A 14,386-nucleotide genomic window follows, 5' to 3' on the forward strand; every position below is an offset into this window, starting at 1 on the left:
ACCCAAGGCACAGGGGCTGGGAAGACAGCAAGCAGGGAGGGTGATTGCCTTGCACAAGGCAGACCTGGGTTCAATCTCCAGCATCCCATAAGGTCCGCTGCCAGGAGTGATTCCTGAGCGCAGAGCCAGAAAGAACCCTTGAACACCGCTGGAAGTGCCCCAAAGACCAAAAATAAAACCCAAGAAAAAATGAGCACCAGACTGCAGAGAAAGGGCACGTGAGCATTTTCCTCTCAAGGCTATTCCCAGGTTGCTGCTGCCTTAGACAACTTGAAAACTCTTAAAATGCTTAAAAAAAAAAAAAAAAAAAAAAAAAGCTTGGCTAAAAAAAAACCAAGCTTGGCTGGCTGCTAATTGCGGGGCTGTTAACACAGCGGGTGCTGGGGGCACTCTCACCAAGCCCCAGGGAAGAGGCCTGGCAAGAAAGGGGGTCAGAAGGGTGCCAGAAAGTGCAGGCCCTAGAGCTGGGGGTTAGGTTGGGGGAAAGGGAAAGAGAACTCAGGGCACAGGGAGAACCTGGGATGGGGCCGGGAACTCCAACTCCAGGGAAGAGCCAGTGAGGCCCACTTCCTGCAGCACACAAGGGCAAAACCCTAAGGCCCGCCCCAACTGCCCAGTCAGTCCTGCCCAGCACTGCAGCCCCAGACTGCCACCAGCAGGATGCATGGTAGATCCCTGTCTGAGCCCTGACCCTGGGCACAAACAGTTCTCCGGGAACTGTGAGGACTTCTGCTTTCTTTCTTTCTTTTTTTTTTTTTAGATTTTGGGCCACACCCAGCTGTGCTCAGGGGTTACTCTTGGCTGTCTGCTCAGAAATAGCTCCTGGCAGGCACGGGGGACCATATGGGACACCGGGATTCGAACCAACCACCTTTGGTCCTGGATCGGCTGCTTGCAAGGCAAACGCTGCTGTGCTCTCTCTCTCTGGGCCCGACTTCTGCTTTCTTGGGGGCTCTGATCCCACCCCCACCCTACCACACAGCACCCAAACTCTCATAGCATCCTTGAAAAAAGGGTGTCCTGATAAACCTGATGGGCTCCTACCCTGGGCACAAACACACACTCCGAAGATAAGCCCCCTTCATGTACCCCCGGACCAAGCGCTGATCCATTTCTGGGGCAGATTTCCTTTTCCAATGAATCCATTCCCTCCTCCTCACAAGATAGAATCCTTTATCATCCACTGTTTACTTTTATAAATGCAAAGAATCCAGTCCGAGGGTAGAACCAGTTTCCTGAGGAGGAGGATTTTGTTTTATAATAAAAGCTGGGCCTTTCTAAAGCAAACCTACTAGATAACCAAAGGAAAATCTTTTTTTTTTTTTTTTGGCAAAGAAAAGTTTTTTGGCATCTATTACTGAAGATAGCAACTGAGAACTACAGCTTAGGGAATTTTCTTTTTTTTTTTTTTTTTTTTTTTTTGGTTTTTTGTTTTTGGTTTTTGGGCCACACCCGGCGGTGCTCAGGGGTTACTCCTGGCTGTCTGCTCAGAAATAGCTCCTGGCAGGCACGGGGGACCCTATGGGACACCGGGATTCGAACCAACCACCTTAGGTCCTGGATCGGCTGCTTGCAAGGCAAATACTGCTGTGCTATTTCTCCAGGCCCGGGAAATTTCTTTTTTAAATTATCATACTCATCCAACAAAAAACAAAGGCACCTTGCATGCGTAAAATCCAAGTCAAATGTTTCAAATGCATTTACTGCAAACGGAATCACTTCTGAGAACAGGATTGGTAAGTGATTGCCTATTACAAGGATCTTTTGGTTTTTATTTTTTAAAAGTGGGAGGGAGGAGCCACAGCACTGTGGGTAGGGCATTTGCCTTGCACACATCCAACTTGGGAACAACCTGAGTTCGATCCCCAGATCCCATATGGTCCCCTGAGCCTGCCAGGATCGATTTCTGAGCACAGTGCCAGAAGTAACCCTGACCACTGCCAAGTGTAAAAAAAAAAAAACAGATTTTTTTCGTTTGGGTGCCACACTCAGTGACGCTCAGGGCTTACTCCTGGTACTGAACTCAGGGATCACTCCTGGCAGGCTGAGGGGAATCATATGGGGTGCTGGAGATTAAACCCAGGGTTAGCTGTGTGCAAGACAAACACCCTTCCCACCTCAATTATCTCCTCCCCAGCCCCTACAAATATCTTTTTTTGCTTGTTTTGTTTGTTTTGGGGGCTACACCTGATGGCTCACAGGGGCTACTCCTGGCTCTGTACTCAGGAATCACTCCTGGCAGTGTGCAGGGAACACTATAGGATGCCGGAGATTGAACCCCGTCAAGGGGTTTGCAAGGCAAACACCCTCCCTGCTGTGCTATTGCTCTGGCCCTTATCTATTTTTTTAAAGAGGCCCCTTAAAAGTCAGACTGGTAATGCTGAAGGGTCCCCCTACTACATCCAGCAAAGCCTAGGGGTACAATAAGTCATGTCTAGGATGGAATTTGGGGGCCTTGACCCCCCAGGTTTCTTCTATAGCTTCAACCATCTACCTGGCACCAAGCAACACTGAAGAATGGCCACTCCTGTTCGACTTTGAAAAGAAACTCAAAAAAGGGTGTCTTCTTTTTCTCCCTTGAGAAAGAAACAGGAAGATTTTTTTCGGTTTTATTTTCTGGGTCACACATGCCAGTGCTCAGGGGTTACTCCTGGCTCTTGTGCTCAGAAATCATTCCTGGCAGGCTCGCAGGACGCTGTGGGATACAGGGATCAAACCCAGTCAGCTGCGTGTAAGGCAAACACCCTCCTCTCTGTGCTATCATCACTCCAGCCCCAGGAACAGGGAGATTTCTGTAACTGGTTTGCTATATTTTCTTTTCCTTTTTTTCCTCCTTGTGGAGGGTCAAACACCTGCAGGGTATGCGCTTTGCCATCAGCATCGCCACCGCCCCAGACCTTCATGGGCCTGGAAGACAGACAGAAAGGGAAGGATGAAGATGACAATTTACCTGAGGTTGAGCTTGCGGTCTTCATCACTGCCAGCCTCCAACTGAAAAGAGAGGGAGAGAGAGAGAAGTTACAAGGCAGCTCCTCCATCTGGCCAAGCCCGGGCCCCGGGCTGGAGCCTCACTTCTCTGTGGTCTAGTCACCAATGCTGTGCAGAAGCCACATTGTCCTAAGCAGATGCGCTTTCCTGGCCAGTCCTGTCCAGCTGTGTCCTGCCCAGCCTCAGTGATGCCCCTCTGCCCCCCAGCCCAGCCCAGCCCAGTCTGGGAGAGTTGGGATGATTGCCTAAGAACTCAAGGCATCCTCCATTCTCCACTTCCCGGGAAGGCTGGGATCTTACCCTGCTTCGCTTTTGAAAGGAGCAGGCGCTGAGGGGGCCATGACCAAGGACACCCATATCCTCCTGCCAGCAAAGCAGCCGCCGCCAAGAGCCCCACTTGGGTTTAAGGTCCTGTGGGTTCGGCCTGAAAACACCTTTCTGGGCAGGTTAAGTCGTTAAATCTTTCTGCCCAGAAAGGCAGCTAGGACCAGGTCATCCTGCACACCTGAGTCACCAGAGCTCTCTGTAAGCCTGACACTAAAATAAAAGGGCCTCGACATCTCAAGCTTTCTGGCCTGATTTACTTTATGTCAAAGTTTCTAAAAGTCCCAAGGTTGAGAGGCTGGGCTTACAAGATCTCTCTCTATCTCTCTCTCTCTCTCCCTTTCCTTCTCCCTCTCTCTTTTTCTCTCTCCCTCTCCCTCTCCCTCTCTCTTTTCTCTCCCTCTCTCTCCTTTCCTCTCCTCTCTCCTTTCTCTCTTCTCTCTCTCTCCCTCTCTCTCCTTTCCTCTCCTCTCCTCTCCTCTCCTCTCCTCTCCTCTCCTCTCCTCTCCTCTCCTCTCCTCTCCTCTCCTCTCCTCTCCTCTCCTCTCCTCTCTCCTCTCCTCTCCTCTCCTCTCCTCTTCTCTCTCTCTCTCTCCCTCTCTCTCTCTCTCTCTCTCTCTCTCTCTCTCTCTCTCTCTCTCTCAGTTCCAAGGTCAAGAGTCTGGGCTTACAAGATACTATGCTCCATCTATCTCTCTCCCTCTCTCTTTCTTTCTTTCTCTCTCTCTCTCTCTCTCTCTCCTCTCCTCTCTTCTCTTTCTCTCTCTCTCATGCCTCTCCCGTGGAAGTGTCACACTAGGGGTACGGGGGGTGGGGTGGACAGGGAGCCTTGGGAAGCAATGATATAGAGGGGAGAGCAGAGCAAAGGTATGCTGTGGTATCTTGGAGAGAGGTGGGGAGCTCAGGGGGCCCAGGCCAGATGGCAGAGCGCCTCAGCAAGGAAGTCACCGCAGGAGAATCCTACGCCTGACTTTGGAGGTTCCGATAAAGCTCGTGGAGTCTGGCAGGGCCCCAAATGAATGGCACTTTGTTCAATGTTGCATTAGGACGAAGATAACAGGGTGAGGAAGCTGACTCTCGGCCCCATCCCTGTACACCCCAGGAACTCCAACTTCCACTGAGTCCTAATGCCTAGTCCAACTAAAGGAGGAGAAGGAGGAGGAGGAGAAGGAGGAGGAGGAGGAGGAGGAGGAGGAGGAGGAGGAGGAGGAGGAGGAGGAGGAGGAGGGAGCACGATGTTTGGCTGGCCTGAGACAGGACACAGTCTGGACACTGTGCCCCTGAGCTGGCTGAACTGGAACAAGTGAGTTGGATAAATGAATGAATAAATAAATGAATGAGTGAGTGATACAGATTCTTTTGGGAAGAGAGGGAGACTACACCTAGGGGTGCTCAGGGCTTACTCCTGGTGGTGTTTGGGGGAGCACATACAAGGCTGGGATCAAAAATGGGGTGAGGGGCCAGAGTAACAGCACAGCAGGGAGGGTATTTGCCTTGCACACTGCAGACACGGGTTTGATCCCCGGCATCCCATTAGGTCCCCCGAGCCTGCCAGGAGTGATTCCTGCACTCAGAGCTAGGAGTAACCCCTGAGCACCACCGGGTATGTCCCCTCCATAAAGGGGGGTGGGCCATATGCATAACTAGGGCTCTACCACTACTCTCTCCAGCCACAGTGGGTAGAGACAATTACTTTTGCCAGTTCTACAGGAAGGGAAGGGGTTTTCATTACATGCAGTCAATCTGGGTTTTATCCAGGCATCCCATATGGTCCCCCAAGAAGTGATGCCAGGTGTGGCTCAAAAGCTAAAATAAAAATAAAGTAATAATAATGTCTGGAGGGCCCGGAGAGATAGCACAGTGGTGTTTGCCTTGCAAGCAGCCGATCCAGGACCAAAGGTGGTTGGTTCGAATCCTGGTGTCCCATATGGTCCCCCGTGCCTGCCAGGAGCTATTTCTGAGCAGACAGCCAGGAGTAACCCCTGAGCACCACCGGGTGTGACCCAAAAAACCAAAAACCAAAAAAAAAAAAAAAAAAAAAAAAAAAGTCTGGAATCTTTATTTAGGAGGGTTTTTCTTTTATTTTCTTTTTCTTTTTTTTTTTTTCTTTTTTTTTGGTTTTTGGTTTTTGGGTCACTCCTGGCTCTGCACTCAGAAATTGCTCCTGGCAGGCTTGGGCGACCATATGGCATGCCAGTAATCGAACCGAGGTCTGTCCTGTATTGGTCACCTGCAAGGCAAACGCCTTACTACTGAGCTATCTCTCCGGCCCCTAGAAGGGTTTTTCTTTCTTTTCTTCCTTTCTTTTTTCCCCCAGTTTTTGGACCACACCTGGCAGTATTCGGGTGTTACTCCTGGCTCTGCACTCAGGAATCACTTCTGGCAGTGCTTGGGGGAACCCCATAGGATGCTGGGATCAAACCCAAGTTGACTGCCTGCAAGGCAAATGCCCACCCCACCATGCTCTCTCTCCAGCTTCTGAGGGGTAAATTTCATTTGTTCACTTTTTGGTTTGAGCGTAGGGACACATTCGGGATGCTCAGGACTCACTCCTGACACTGCATGCAGGGATCACTTCTGATGAAATTTGGGAAACTGTATGAAGTACCAGGGAGCAAATCTGTGTCAGCTGCATGCAAGACAAGTTCCCTAGCTGCTATCTCCCCCAGCCCCTCTGTTTATGTGCTTACAAAAGAACTTGTGTGGGTTTTTTTCTGGAAAGGGGTCATAGGCAACGGAAACTGGGAACTCTGACTCTCTGCAGCTGTGAGACATGTGTTGGTGGGGAGCAATGACAAATTCAGCAGCAACAGTTTCAGGGGGGGCTAGAGCAAAATACAGCAAGAAAGGCGCTTGCTTTGCATGCTGCTGACCCAGGTTTGATCCTGGCATTCTATAGGGCAGTGATGGCTAACCTTTTTGAGCCCAAGTGCCCAAACTGTCACACAAAACCAAAGAATTTCCTCAAAAGTGCCAGCACGTCAAATAAACCTTAATAACAAGATTGTAGTATCTAAAAACTATGAGACATGCGCTACAGATCTTAATTTCGGACCATCCGGCGTGCCAGCTGCAAGGCCTTCGCGTGCCACCACTGGCACGCGTGCCATAGGTTCACCATCGTCGCTATAGGGTCTCCTGAGTGCCACTAGGAGTGATTTCTGAGCAATTTCTGAGTAACTCCTGAGCACTACCAGGTATAGCCCCAAACTAAGATATATATATATATACACACACACACACACACACACACACACACACACACACACACACATATATATATAGTTTGTGAACTTGCCAATCATTAATTCAGTCATTAAACCAATCATCAATTCCAGGAAGGGCTGGGAACAGCACTTGCCTTGAGCATGTAAGACTCTGGGTTTGATCTCTGACACTTCAAGGTTCAAGGGTCCCAGAGCTCCATTGGGAGCACCCAGAACAGCTGGGGGTGCCCCCCAAACAAAAAGCCTATTTGAAAATGAGCAGGGTAGTAAGGAAGCAGCAATGTTTCAGACAGCACGGGTCCTCCTATATTGTGGGGATGGAATTTAGGCCACCCGGTACAGGGGACACAGAAACCGCCACTTCTCAGAAGCTCCTGCTGAGGGGACCACCGCTGGCTGGATTCACTGGCCGTGCAGCCAGAGAAAGTCAGAGTTCAGTCTCCACAATACGCATGCACTCGCACTGATGGAGACAGAGGAAACACAAACAAAAACACAAAAACAAATCCACAAAGACATCCAGAGACATGCACAGAGACATACACAGACACAAAGATGTAGACACAGAAGCATACACACTGATGGAGATGTGGGGAAGCACATACAGACACATGCACAAAGACACAATCACTCGCAGATACACAATTGATAGAGTCGCAGGAAAACACACAAAGACACACAGACACACACATAGACAGGATGGGGCCCCACAGAGCCAGCTCAGGCCCACAGTGGGGCAACTCCCGGGGGCAGAGAAAGCAGGTCATGGCCAGGTGTCCCCAGGGCAGTTTCTCTCCCAGGGGACCCTGGGCCTTATCGGGACTGTTCGGAGGGTACAGCCGACTTGCAGAATTAGGACAACTTCCAGACACAAGACACCTCCACCCTGGAGAAGAGCTCCAGGAGGCAGCACCGCTGAGATGGAGAATTCAGTCTCCCACAAAGTGACCGGGGACAGGCTCGGGGAACTCAGCGGCCTGGAAGGTGTGTCAAAAAAGAGCCAGGGTGAGATCCGTTCCTGGAAATGACCCGTCACAGTTCTTGAAAAAAGATGAGATCAGGCTTAGGGTAAAATGACACAGAGATCATGGATAGAAGTGTGTGTATGTGAGTGTGTGTGTGTGAGTGTGTGTGATGACACAGAGATCATGAAGGGGTGTGTGTGTGTGATGACACAGATCATGGAGAGATGGGTGTGGGTGTGTATGTGTGATCAGGCTTAGGGTAAAATAACACAGAGATCATGGAGGGAGGTCGGTCTATGTGTGTGTGTCTTTGAAGAAGGGGACCATAGAGGGGCACTGTAGGTTACGGGGTGGGGAGAATAGCTGCCTTAGAGATTCAGACCCCTCAAAGAAGTCTGTTCTGAAGAAGCAAAGCAAACAGCAAAAACACCATTTCAGGCTCACTGGCTCCCGGAGTTCCTGGCATGAAAAGCATGCGAGGTGATGGTTCCAGAAACGCACGCCTCCCTTGCCAAGGAACACAGGCAGAGGGAGGGGGACCCCCAGAGGGGAGTTCCCCCCCCCCCCCCCGCGGGCATGCCTCATCCCTGATGCAAGCAAGCTTCCTTATCGTCTGGAGGGGCACCCAGCCTTGGGGTTAGGGGGCCCATTGCACTGGGCTTGGAAGGGGCTGACGTGGATTTATTGTGTAAGGTCCTCGCCTTATGTAATAATTTGTGTCCAGTGGAAACATGGGATTAGCCACACAACCGCAGGTTATGCACCAAGAAAAAGGGGGGTGGCAGGACTGGGTGGGTGGTCAAGTTGTCATTCTCCAGATGCAGGATGTCCACAAGAGGGCACACTGCAGGGACAGGCCAGTGGGAGAAGGTTCTAGCTCTCTGCAGCCTGTGGAGCAGAGTTTAAATCCCGGCCTGTGGCATATAGTCCCCCAAGAACACCAGGGCTCCCCTCTGAGCACAGAGGAAGGAATAAACACCACAGCCCCTCACCCCCCAGCATCACTGGCTCTGGCCAAACAAAAACATCACAAGAATGTTCATAAGAGACACATGACGAAGCCAGGAAGCAGAGGAGAGGCCAGGAGGGCTGGGTGCAAGTGGGGTGGGGAGGATCAGCTAAGGAGGATTTGGGATTCAGTCTGTGGTGATGCCTGGACATTTCTGTGAATATATTTTAAGGTGGCCTTGAATAGGAAACGTCATGGATTTGAATCTCCACTGGCAAATGATATATAAAAGGAACATTTAAAAAATGGGGGCCATATCAAACCATCAGATAGCAGAGCGGTAAGGCGTTTGCCTTTCATGCAGAAGGACAGTGGTTTGAATCCCGGCATCCCATATGGTCCCCCAAGCCTGCCAGGAGCAGTTTCTGAGCATAGAGCCAGGAGTAACCTCTGAGTGCTTCCGGGTGTGACCCGGAAAAAAAAAACAAAAAAACAAAAACTGGGGGCCAGAGAGATAGCACAGCAGTAAGCCATTTGCCTTGCATGCAGCTGGCCCAGGAGGGACCTGGCTCAATTCCTGGCATCCCATAGGGTCTCCTGAGCTTGCCAGGAGCGATTTCTGAATGCAGAGCCAGAAGTAACTCCTGAGCATCACTGGGTGTGGCCCCAAAATCAATCAACCAATCAATAAACTGCAAAAAATAATTTAAAAAATGTGTCTGGGGCTGAAGTGACAGCACAGCAGGGAGGAGGTTTGCCTTGCATGTGGGCGACTTGGGTTCGGTCCCCAGCATCCTATAGCCTTCCATTTGTGATTTGTGAGCACAAAGTCAGGAGGAACCCTTGAGTGTGGCTGAATGTGGCCCCAAAACAAATAGAATAGTATCCAAGACAGAGCAGAAGGAGTGCAGTTCAGGATCGGGATGGGGGCGAGGGGACTCTCTCTGGACCATCCATCCCTCCTGCTGCCAAAGCTTCGGGGGACCCTGAAGAAGAGCCGCAGGGCCATGTCCTCACACGCACTATGTGTGAGGGGCTGGGCAGGCAGCAACTGACTTGGGGAGCAGCCTACAGCCTCGATTCCCAGGTGCGGGGCCTCACGCCATGACTTCTGCACTTCAGCCCCTCTGCAATGCTCAGAGAACAGTCGAAAACTTGGGGCAGGGGGTGGGGGCTTAGGTGGTTAGTGATGCACAGGGCTGACTCCTGGCTCAGCAATCATTTCTGGGTTTAGGGAAATAATACAGTCTGGGATGCCAGGGATTGAACCCAAGTCTGCTGTGTGCAAGGGAAGTACCCTCATCACTGTGCTATGGCTCTGACCCCACCAGCAGAGGGGAAGTTGCAGGGAATTTCCTGGTAAGGGGGTGAGGGTGGCCCCACAGCCACCGACAAGGACCCAGCAAATAGGCTGGATCCCCAGCAGGGGCCCACAGAGCAGACACAGGCCTTTCCTGTGCTGGGGCCCAACTTCCCCAGCCTCCCCCCCACTTCCTGGGACGTGGGGCTCCTCCTCCTCCTTCTTTGATGGGTCTGGTCTCCCTCTAGGGCCGACACTGGGCCACTGCAGATGCCAATGGACCAAGTTGTCACAGACCATAAGGGAAGGGACCAGGGGACAAAGGGGTTGCACTGCTCAGAGCACAGGCCAGTGGTCCCCAAGCCTGGAGCCAAGAGCAGTGAGGCCCACCCGGCCACAGAGAGCACTCCGGGAAGCCCAGCTATAGCCAGATGCTGGATCAGCTCACATGGCCATTGGCCTCATGGTGACATGGTCACCCGGGCATGGTCCTGAGGCCGCCTGCACTCAGCTCAGAGGGCTGGGTCCTTGTCACAGCAGAGAAAGCTACTTTTGCGAAGTAGGAAGGGGGTCAGTGGCACCTCCAGGTGGGGTCACCGGCAGGAGGGTCACACCGACCGTCAGTCATCACAGGTAGGGTGATCACACACACAGAGACCATCACCCCAAACGGGATCTCTCTCTCTCTCTCTCTCTCTCTCTCTCTCTCTCTCTCTCTCTCTCTCTCTCTCTCTCCCTCTCTCTCTCTCCCTCCCTCCCTCCCTCCCTCCATATCTCTCTCTCTCACACACACACATACACACATACATGCAAGTACACACACAGACACTAATGCACACATTCTCCATCATCCCTAGGCGGGGTCTCTCTCTCTCTCTCTCTCTCTCTCTCTCTCTCTCTCTCTCTCTCTCTCTCACACACACACACACACACACACTCACTAATACACACAAATACACTAATACACACTCTCCCATCACCCCAGACGGGTGTTCACATACACAGACACACACACACAGACACACACACACACAGACACTAATGCTCACATTCTCCATCATCCCTAGGTGGGGTGTCTCCCCACCCCACACATACACAAACACAAACACAGACAGTAATGCACACACTCCCCGTGTGTGGGGTCTCACACACACACACACACACACATATACAAACACATCCACACAAATACACAGACACTGATGCACATTCTCCATCACCCCAGACAAGGTCTCACACACATACACACATACACACACACACACACACACACACACACACACGCACGCACGCACGCACGCACGCACGCAACTCCCCATCCCGCAGGCGCGTTCAGTCCCGGTGGGCCCCGGCGGCCCCGTCCCGGCCGCTGCCAACAGGCTCGCTTGGGCCTGCGGGCCCCCCGCGCGCCCTCGAGCGCTCACCTCGCTGTTGCTGGCCGACGAGGAGGCCGCGCTGGGCGTGGGCGAGCGCTGCAGGGTCACCAGGGCCATGGCGGCGGCGCGGCGCGGGGCCGGGGCCGGGGCCGGGGCGAGGGCGAGGGCCGGACCCGGGGCCGGACCCGGGGCGCCGCGATGAGCCGAGCTGAGCACAGACGGGGCCAAGCTGGGCCGGGCCCGCCCTCCCCCGAGCACTAAGCTCCGCCCCCCAGCCGAGCACCGCCCCGGATTGGACACGCCCCGTGGGCCGCCCCAGGATTGGTCACTCCCCGAGCCCTCGAGTCCCGCCCCGAGACGGCCACGCCCTCGAGCGTCCTAGCGCAGCCCTCGGATTGGTCACTCCCCTAGCGCCCGAGGCCCGCCCCCGAGATGACCACGCCCCTGAGCGCCCTTGCCCCGCCCCTGGCCGCCAAGGCCACTACTCCTCGCTCCCGAGCCACGCCCCTAAATACCATAGCCCGCCTCCCTGGCTAGCTCCGCCCGTAGCGCTCAGGCCACGCCCCCGACCTCCAAGCCTGGGCTGCGCATCCCGGGGCCGGCGGGGTCGTCTGCGCGTGCGCGTGCGCGGCACCAGTCGGAATCCCGGGTCGGCGGTCCCTGCAGCTTGTCACAGTCTTGCCCAGCCCGGGAACCCGCCCCGCGCCCACCCGCTCACCGGCTCCTCTGCCTCTGGGCCCACCCCTGCACCCCTGGCGGGACCTCGGGATTCTGCCCGGCGCTGAGCTCAGGGGTCATTCCTGGCGGTGCTTGGGGATCATATGGGAGGCCGGGCATCGAACCCGGGCCTGCTGCCCAGGACATGCATTTTTTTGCATGAGTCCTTAGGCTCATGATGCTGATGGTCTAGAAATAGCAGAGTGAGAATTCTACACTCATGCTATCAATAGTTCCTTTTAGATTTGTTTGATTTTTTTTTTTTTTTTTGGCAATGCTCAGGGCTTACTTCTTCTGCACTCAGGAATTTACTCCTGATGGTGCTCAGGAGACCATATGCAATGCAAGGCCATGCCATGCCATGCAATGCAACACAATGCCGGGGATCGAGCCCTGGCCTGCCATTTGCAAGACAAGCAAAAGTGCCCTACCCATTGAACTAGCTCTCGGGGCCAAAGAGCAGCTTCTGAGACAAGGAGAACATCAGACCCTCTTACTGAGCTTTTTGTTTCCAAGCCCAGTATGTAGCTGCCAACGTGACTCTGGTTTCTTTAAAAGCCATGACATTCTAAACACTCCTGTGCAAACAGTGGTTCCCTGGTGGCCTATAACTGGGATGGAGAACGGGGAATGGAGTGGGAGGGGAGGAGAAATCAGGTCTCTAGGTTCCCCTCCTACTGTCTGCAGGCCTCTGGGAGGGTCCACAATGGAGAAGGGGAGCTGGTGGAAGAAAAGCCGGGCGGTGGCGCTAAAGGTAAGGTGCCTGCCTTGCCAGCGCTAGCCTAGGACGGACCGCGGTTCGATCCCCCGGTGTCCCATATGGTCCCCCAAGCCAGGAGCGACTTCTGAGCACATAGCCAGGAGTAACCCCTGAGCGTCAAACGGGTGTGGCCCAAAAACCAAAAAAAAAAAAAAAAAAAAGAAAAGCACCAAAGCTGTCCGGCTTTTTTTGGCTTTTGTTTTGTTTTGGGGAGCCACACCAGCGATGCCCAAGGGTCAAGGGAGGGCAAATGGCTTGCACGCAATCAATTGAGGTTCGATCCTCAGCACCACATATGGTCCCCCAAGGCCAGGCATAGAAGCAGGCATCAACCCTGAGTACAACCAAGCGTGACTCTGAAACAAGCAAACAAGAACCTTTCTATGGCAAAGCAGAGGGAAATACCAAAAGGTACCCATAAGTATGAGGAAAACACTTACCAACTAAAAAGGGAAATAATCTACATTCAAAGAGAAATACTGGACCCAAATCAGCACTATTTGTCCATCAGTGTATAGACAGAAATGCAGTCCCCTATATGGACTGAAATCTGGTTTTGGAGTGTGTGTGTGAATTTTATGTGTATGGTATGGGGGGGGGGGGGAGTTGTTGCTGCAAACTTTAAGGAGGCTCAGTCACAGGATGGGGTGAGAACAGGGTTGCCCCAGAGGGTAAGCACCTTCAAATCCATCAGTTAATCAGTCACTTTTGCTCCTGGAACTCTTTCCACATAAACATGCCATTCCTAGGCCCTTTGAACCTATGTTTTTGTGACAAGTAATTTTTTACTGCTGAATTGACTCAACAGATCTTACACTTCCCAAACACATGAGTCCTATCTCCCTTTGTCTCTCTATACCTCAGTTTACCCAAGTGAAAATTTTTAACTTTTGGGTCACACCCAGCAGTGCTCAATGGCTCTTCTGGCAGACGACATATGGTGGCCAGGATGCAAACTCAACTTGGTGGGGTGCAAGGCATGTGCCTTCAATTCCTGTGCTATCTCTCTAGTCCTCCTTACTTTCTTGTTTGTTTGGGGGCCACACCCAGCGGTGCTCAGGAGTTACTCCTGGCTTTGCGCTCAGGAATCACTCATGGCAGGCTCAAGAGACCATATAGAATGCGGGAATTTAACCCGAGACAGCCATGTGCAAGGCAAACACCCTCCTGCTCTGCTATTGCTCCGGCCCCAACCCCATCTAATTTTTTTTTATTTACTTATTTATTTATTTATTTATTTATTTATTTATTTATTTATTTATTGGTTTTGGAGCCACACCCAACAATGCTTAGGGATTACTCCTGGCTCTGCACTCAGAAATCATACCTGCAGGCTGGGGTACCATGTGGGATGCCGGGAATATAACTGGACTCCCCGGGTCGGCTGCATGCAAAGCAAACGCCCTACCGCTGTGCTGCTATCTCTTCGGCCCCAGCTCCATCTTTTTATTTTTTTATTTTTATTTTTATTTACTTATTTATTGGTTTTTGGGCCACACCCTGTAACGCCCAGGGGTTACTCCTGGCTTTGCACTCAGAAATTGATCCTGGCGGGGCTGGAGTGGTGGCACAAGATGCAAGCGATTTCTGAGTGCATAGCCAGGAGTAACCCCTGAGTGTCACTGGGTTTTGCCCAAAAACCAACAACAACAAAAAAATCACTCCTGGCTTGGGGGATTCATATGGGACTTTGGGGGATCGAACCTCGGTCCATCCTAGGTTAGCGCATTTAAGGCAAACACCCTACTGCTTGCACCACTGCTCCGGCTTGCCCCATTTA

General features: G+C 52.4%; 1 protein-coding gene across 1 annotated transcript in view; it reads right to left on the reverse strand.

Moving 5' to 3' along the window:
- SSH1 (slingshot protein phosphatase 1) overlaps positions 1 to 11,261 on the reverse strand; it is a 48,092-nt gene extending 36,831 nt beyond the window's left edge. Inside the window, exons 1-2 of the mRNA XM_049789325.1 lie at positions 11,178 to 11,261; positions 2,951 to 2,991 (exon numbers count right to left, since the gene is read on the reverse strand). Coding sequence (XP_049645282.1) covers positions 2,951 to 2,991; positions 11,178 to 11,246 — 110 coding nt within the window. The 5' untranslated portion in view covers positions 11,247 to 11,261. The remainder of the gene's footprint in view (positions 1 to 2,950; positions 2,992 to 11,177) is intronic.
- Between the last annotated feature and the right edge of the window lie 3,125 nt (positions 11,262 to 14,386).

This window comes from Suncus etruscus, chromosome 15, assembly GCF_024139225.1.
Source record: "Suncus etruscus isolate mSunEtr1 chromosome 15, mSunEtr1.pri.cur, whole genome shotgun sequence".
In the NCBI taxonomy this organism is placed as follows: Eukaryota; Metazoa; Chordata; class Mammalia; order Eulipotyphla; family Soricidae; genus Suncus; species Suncus etruscus.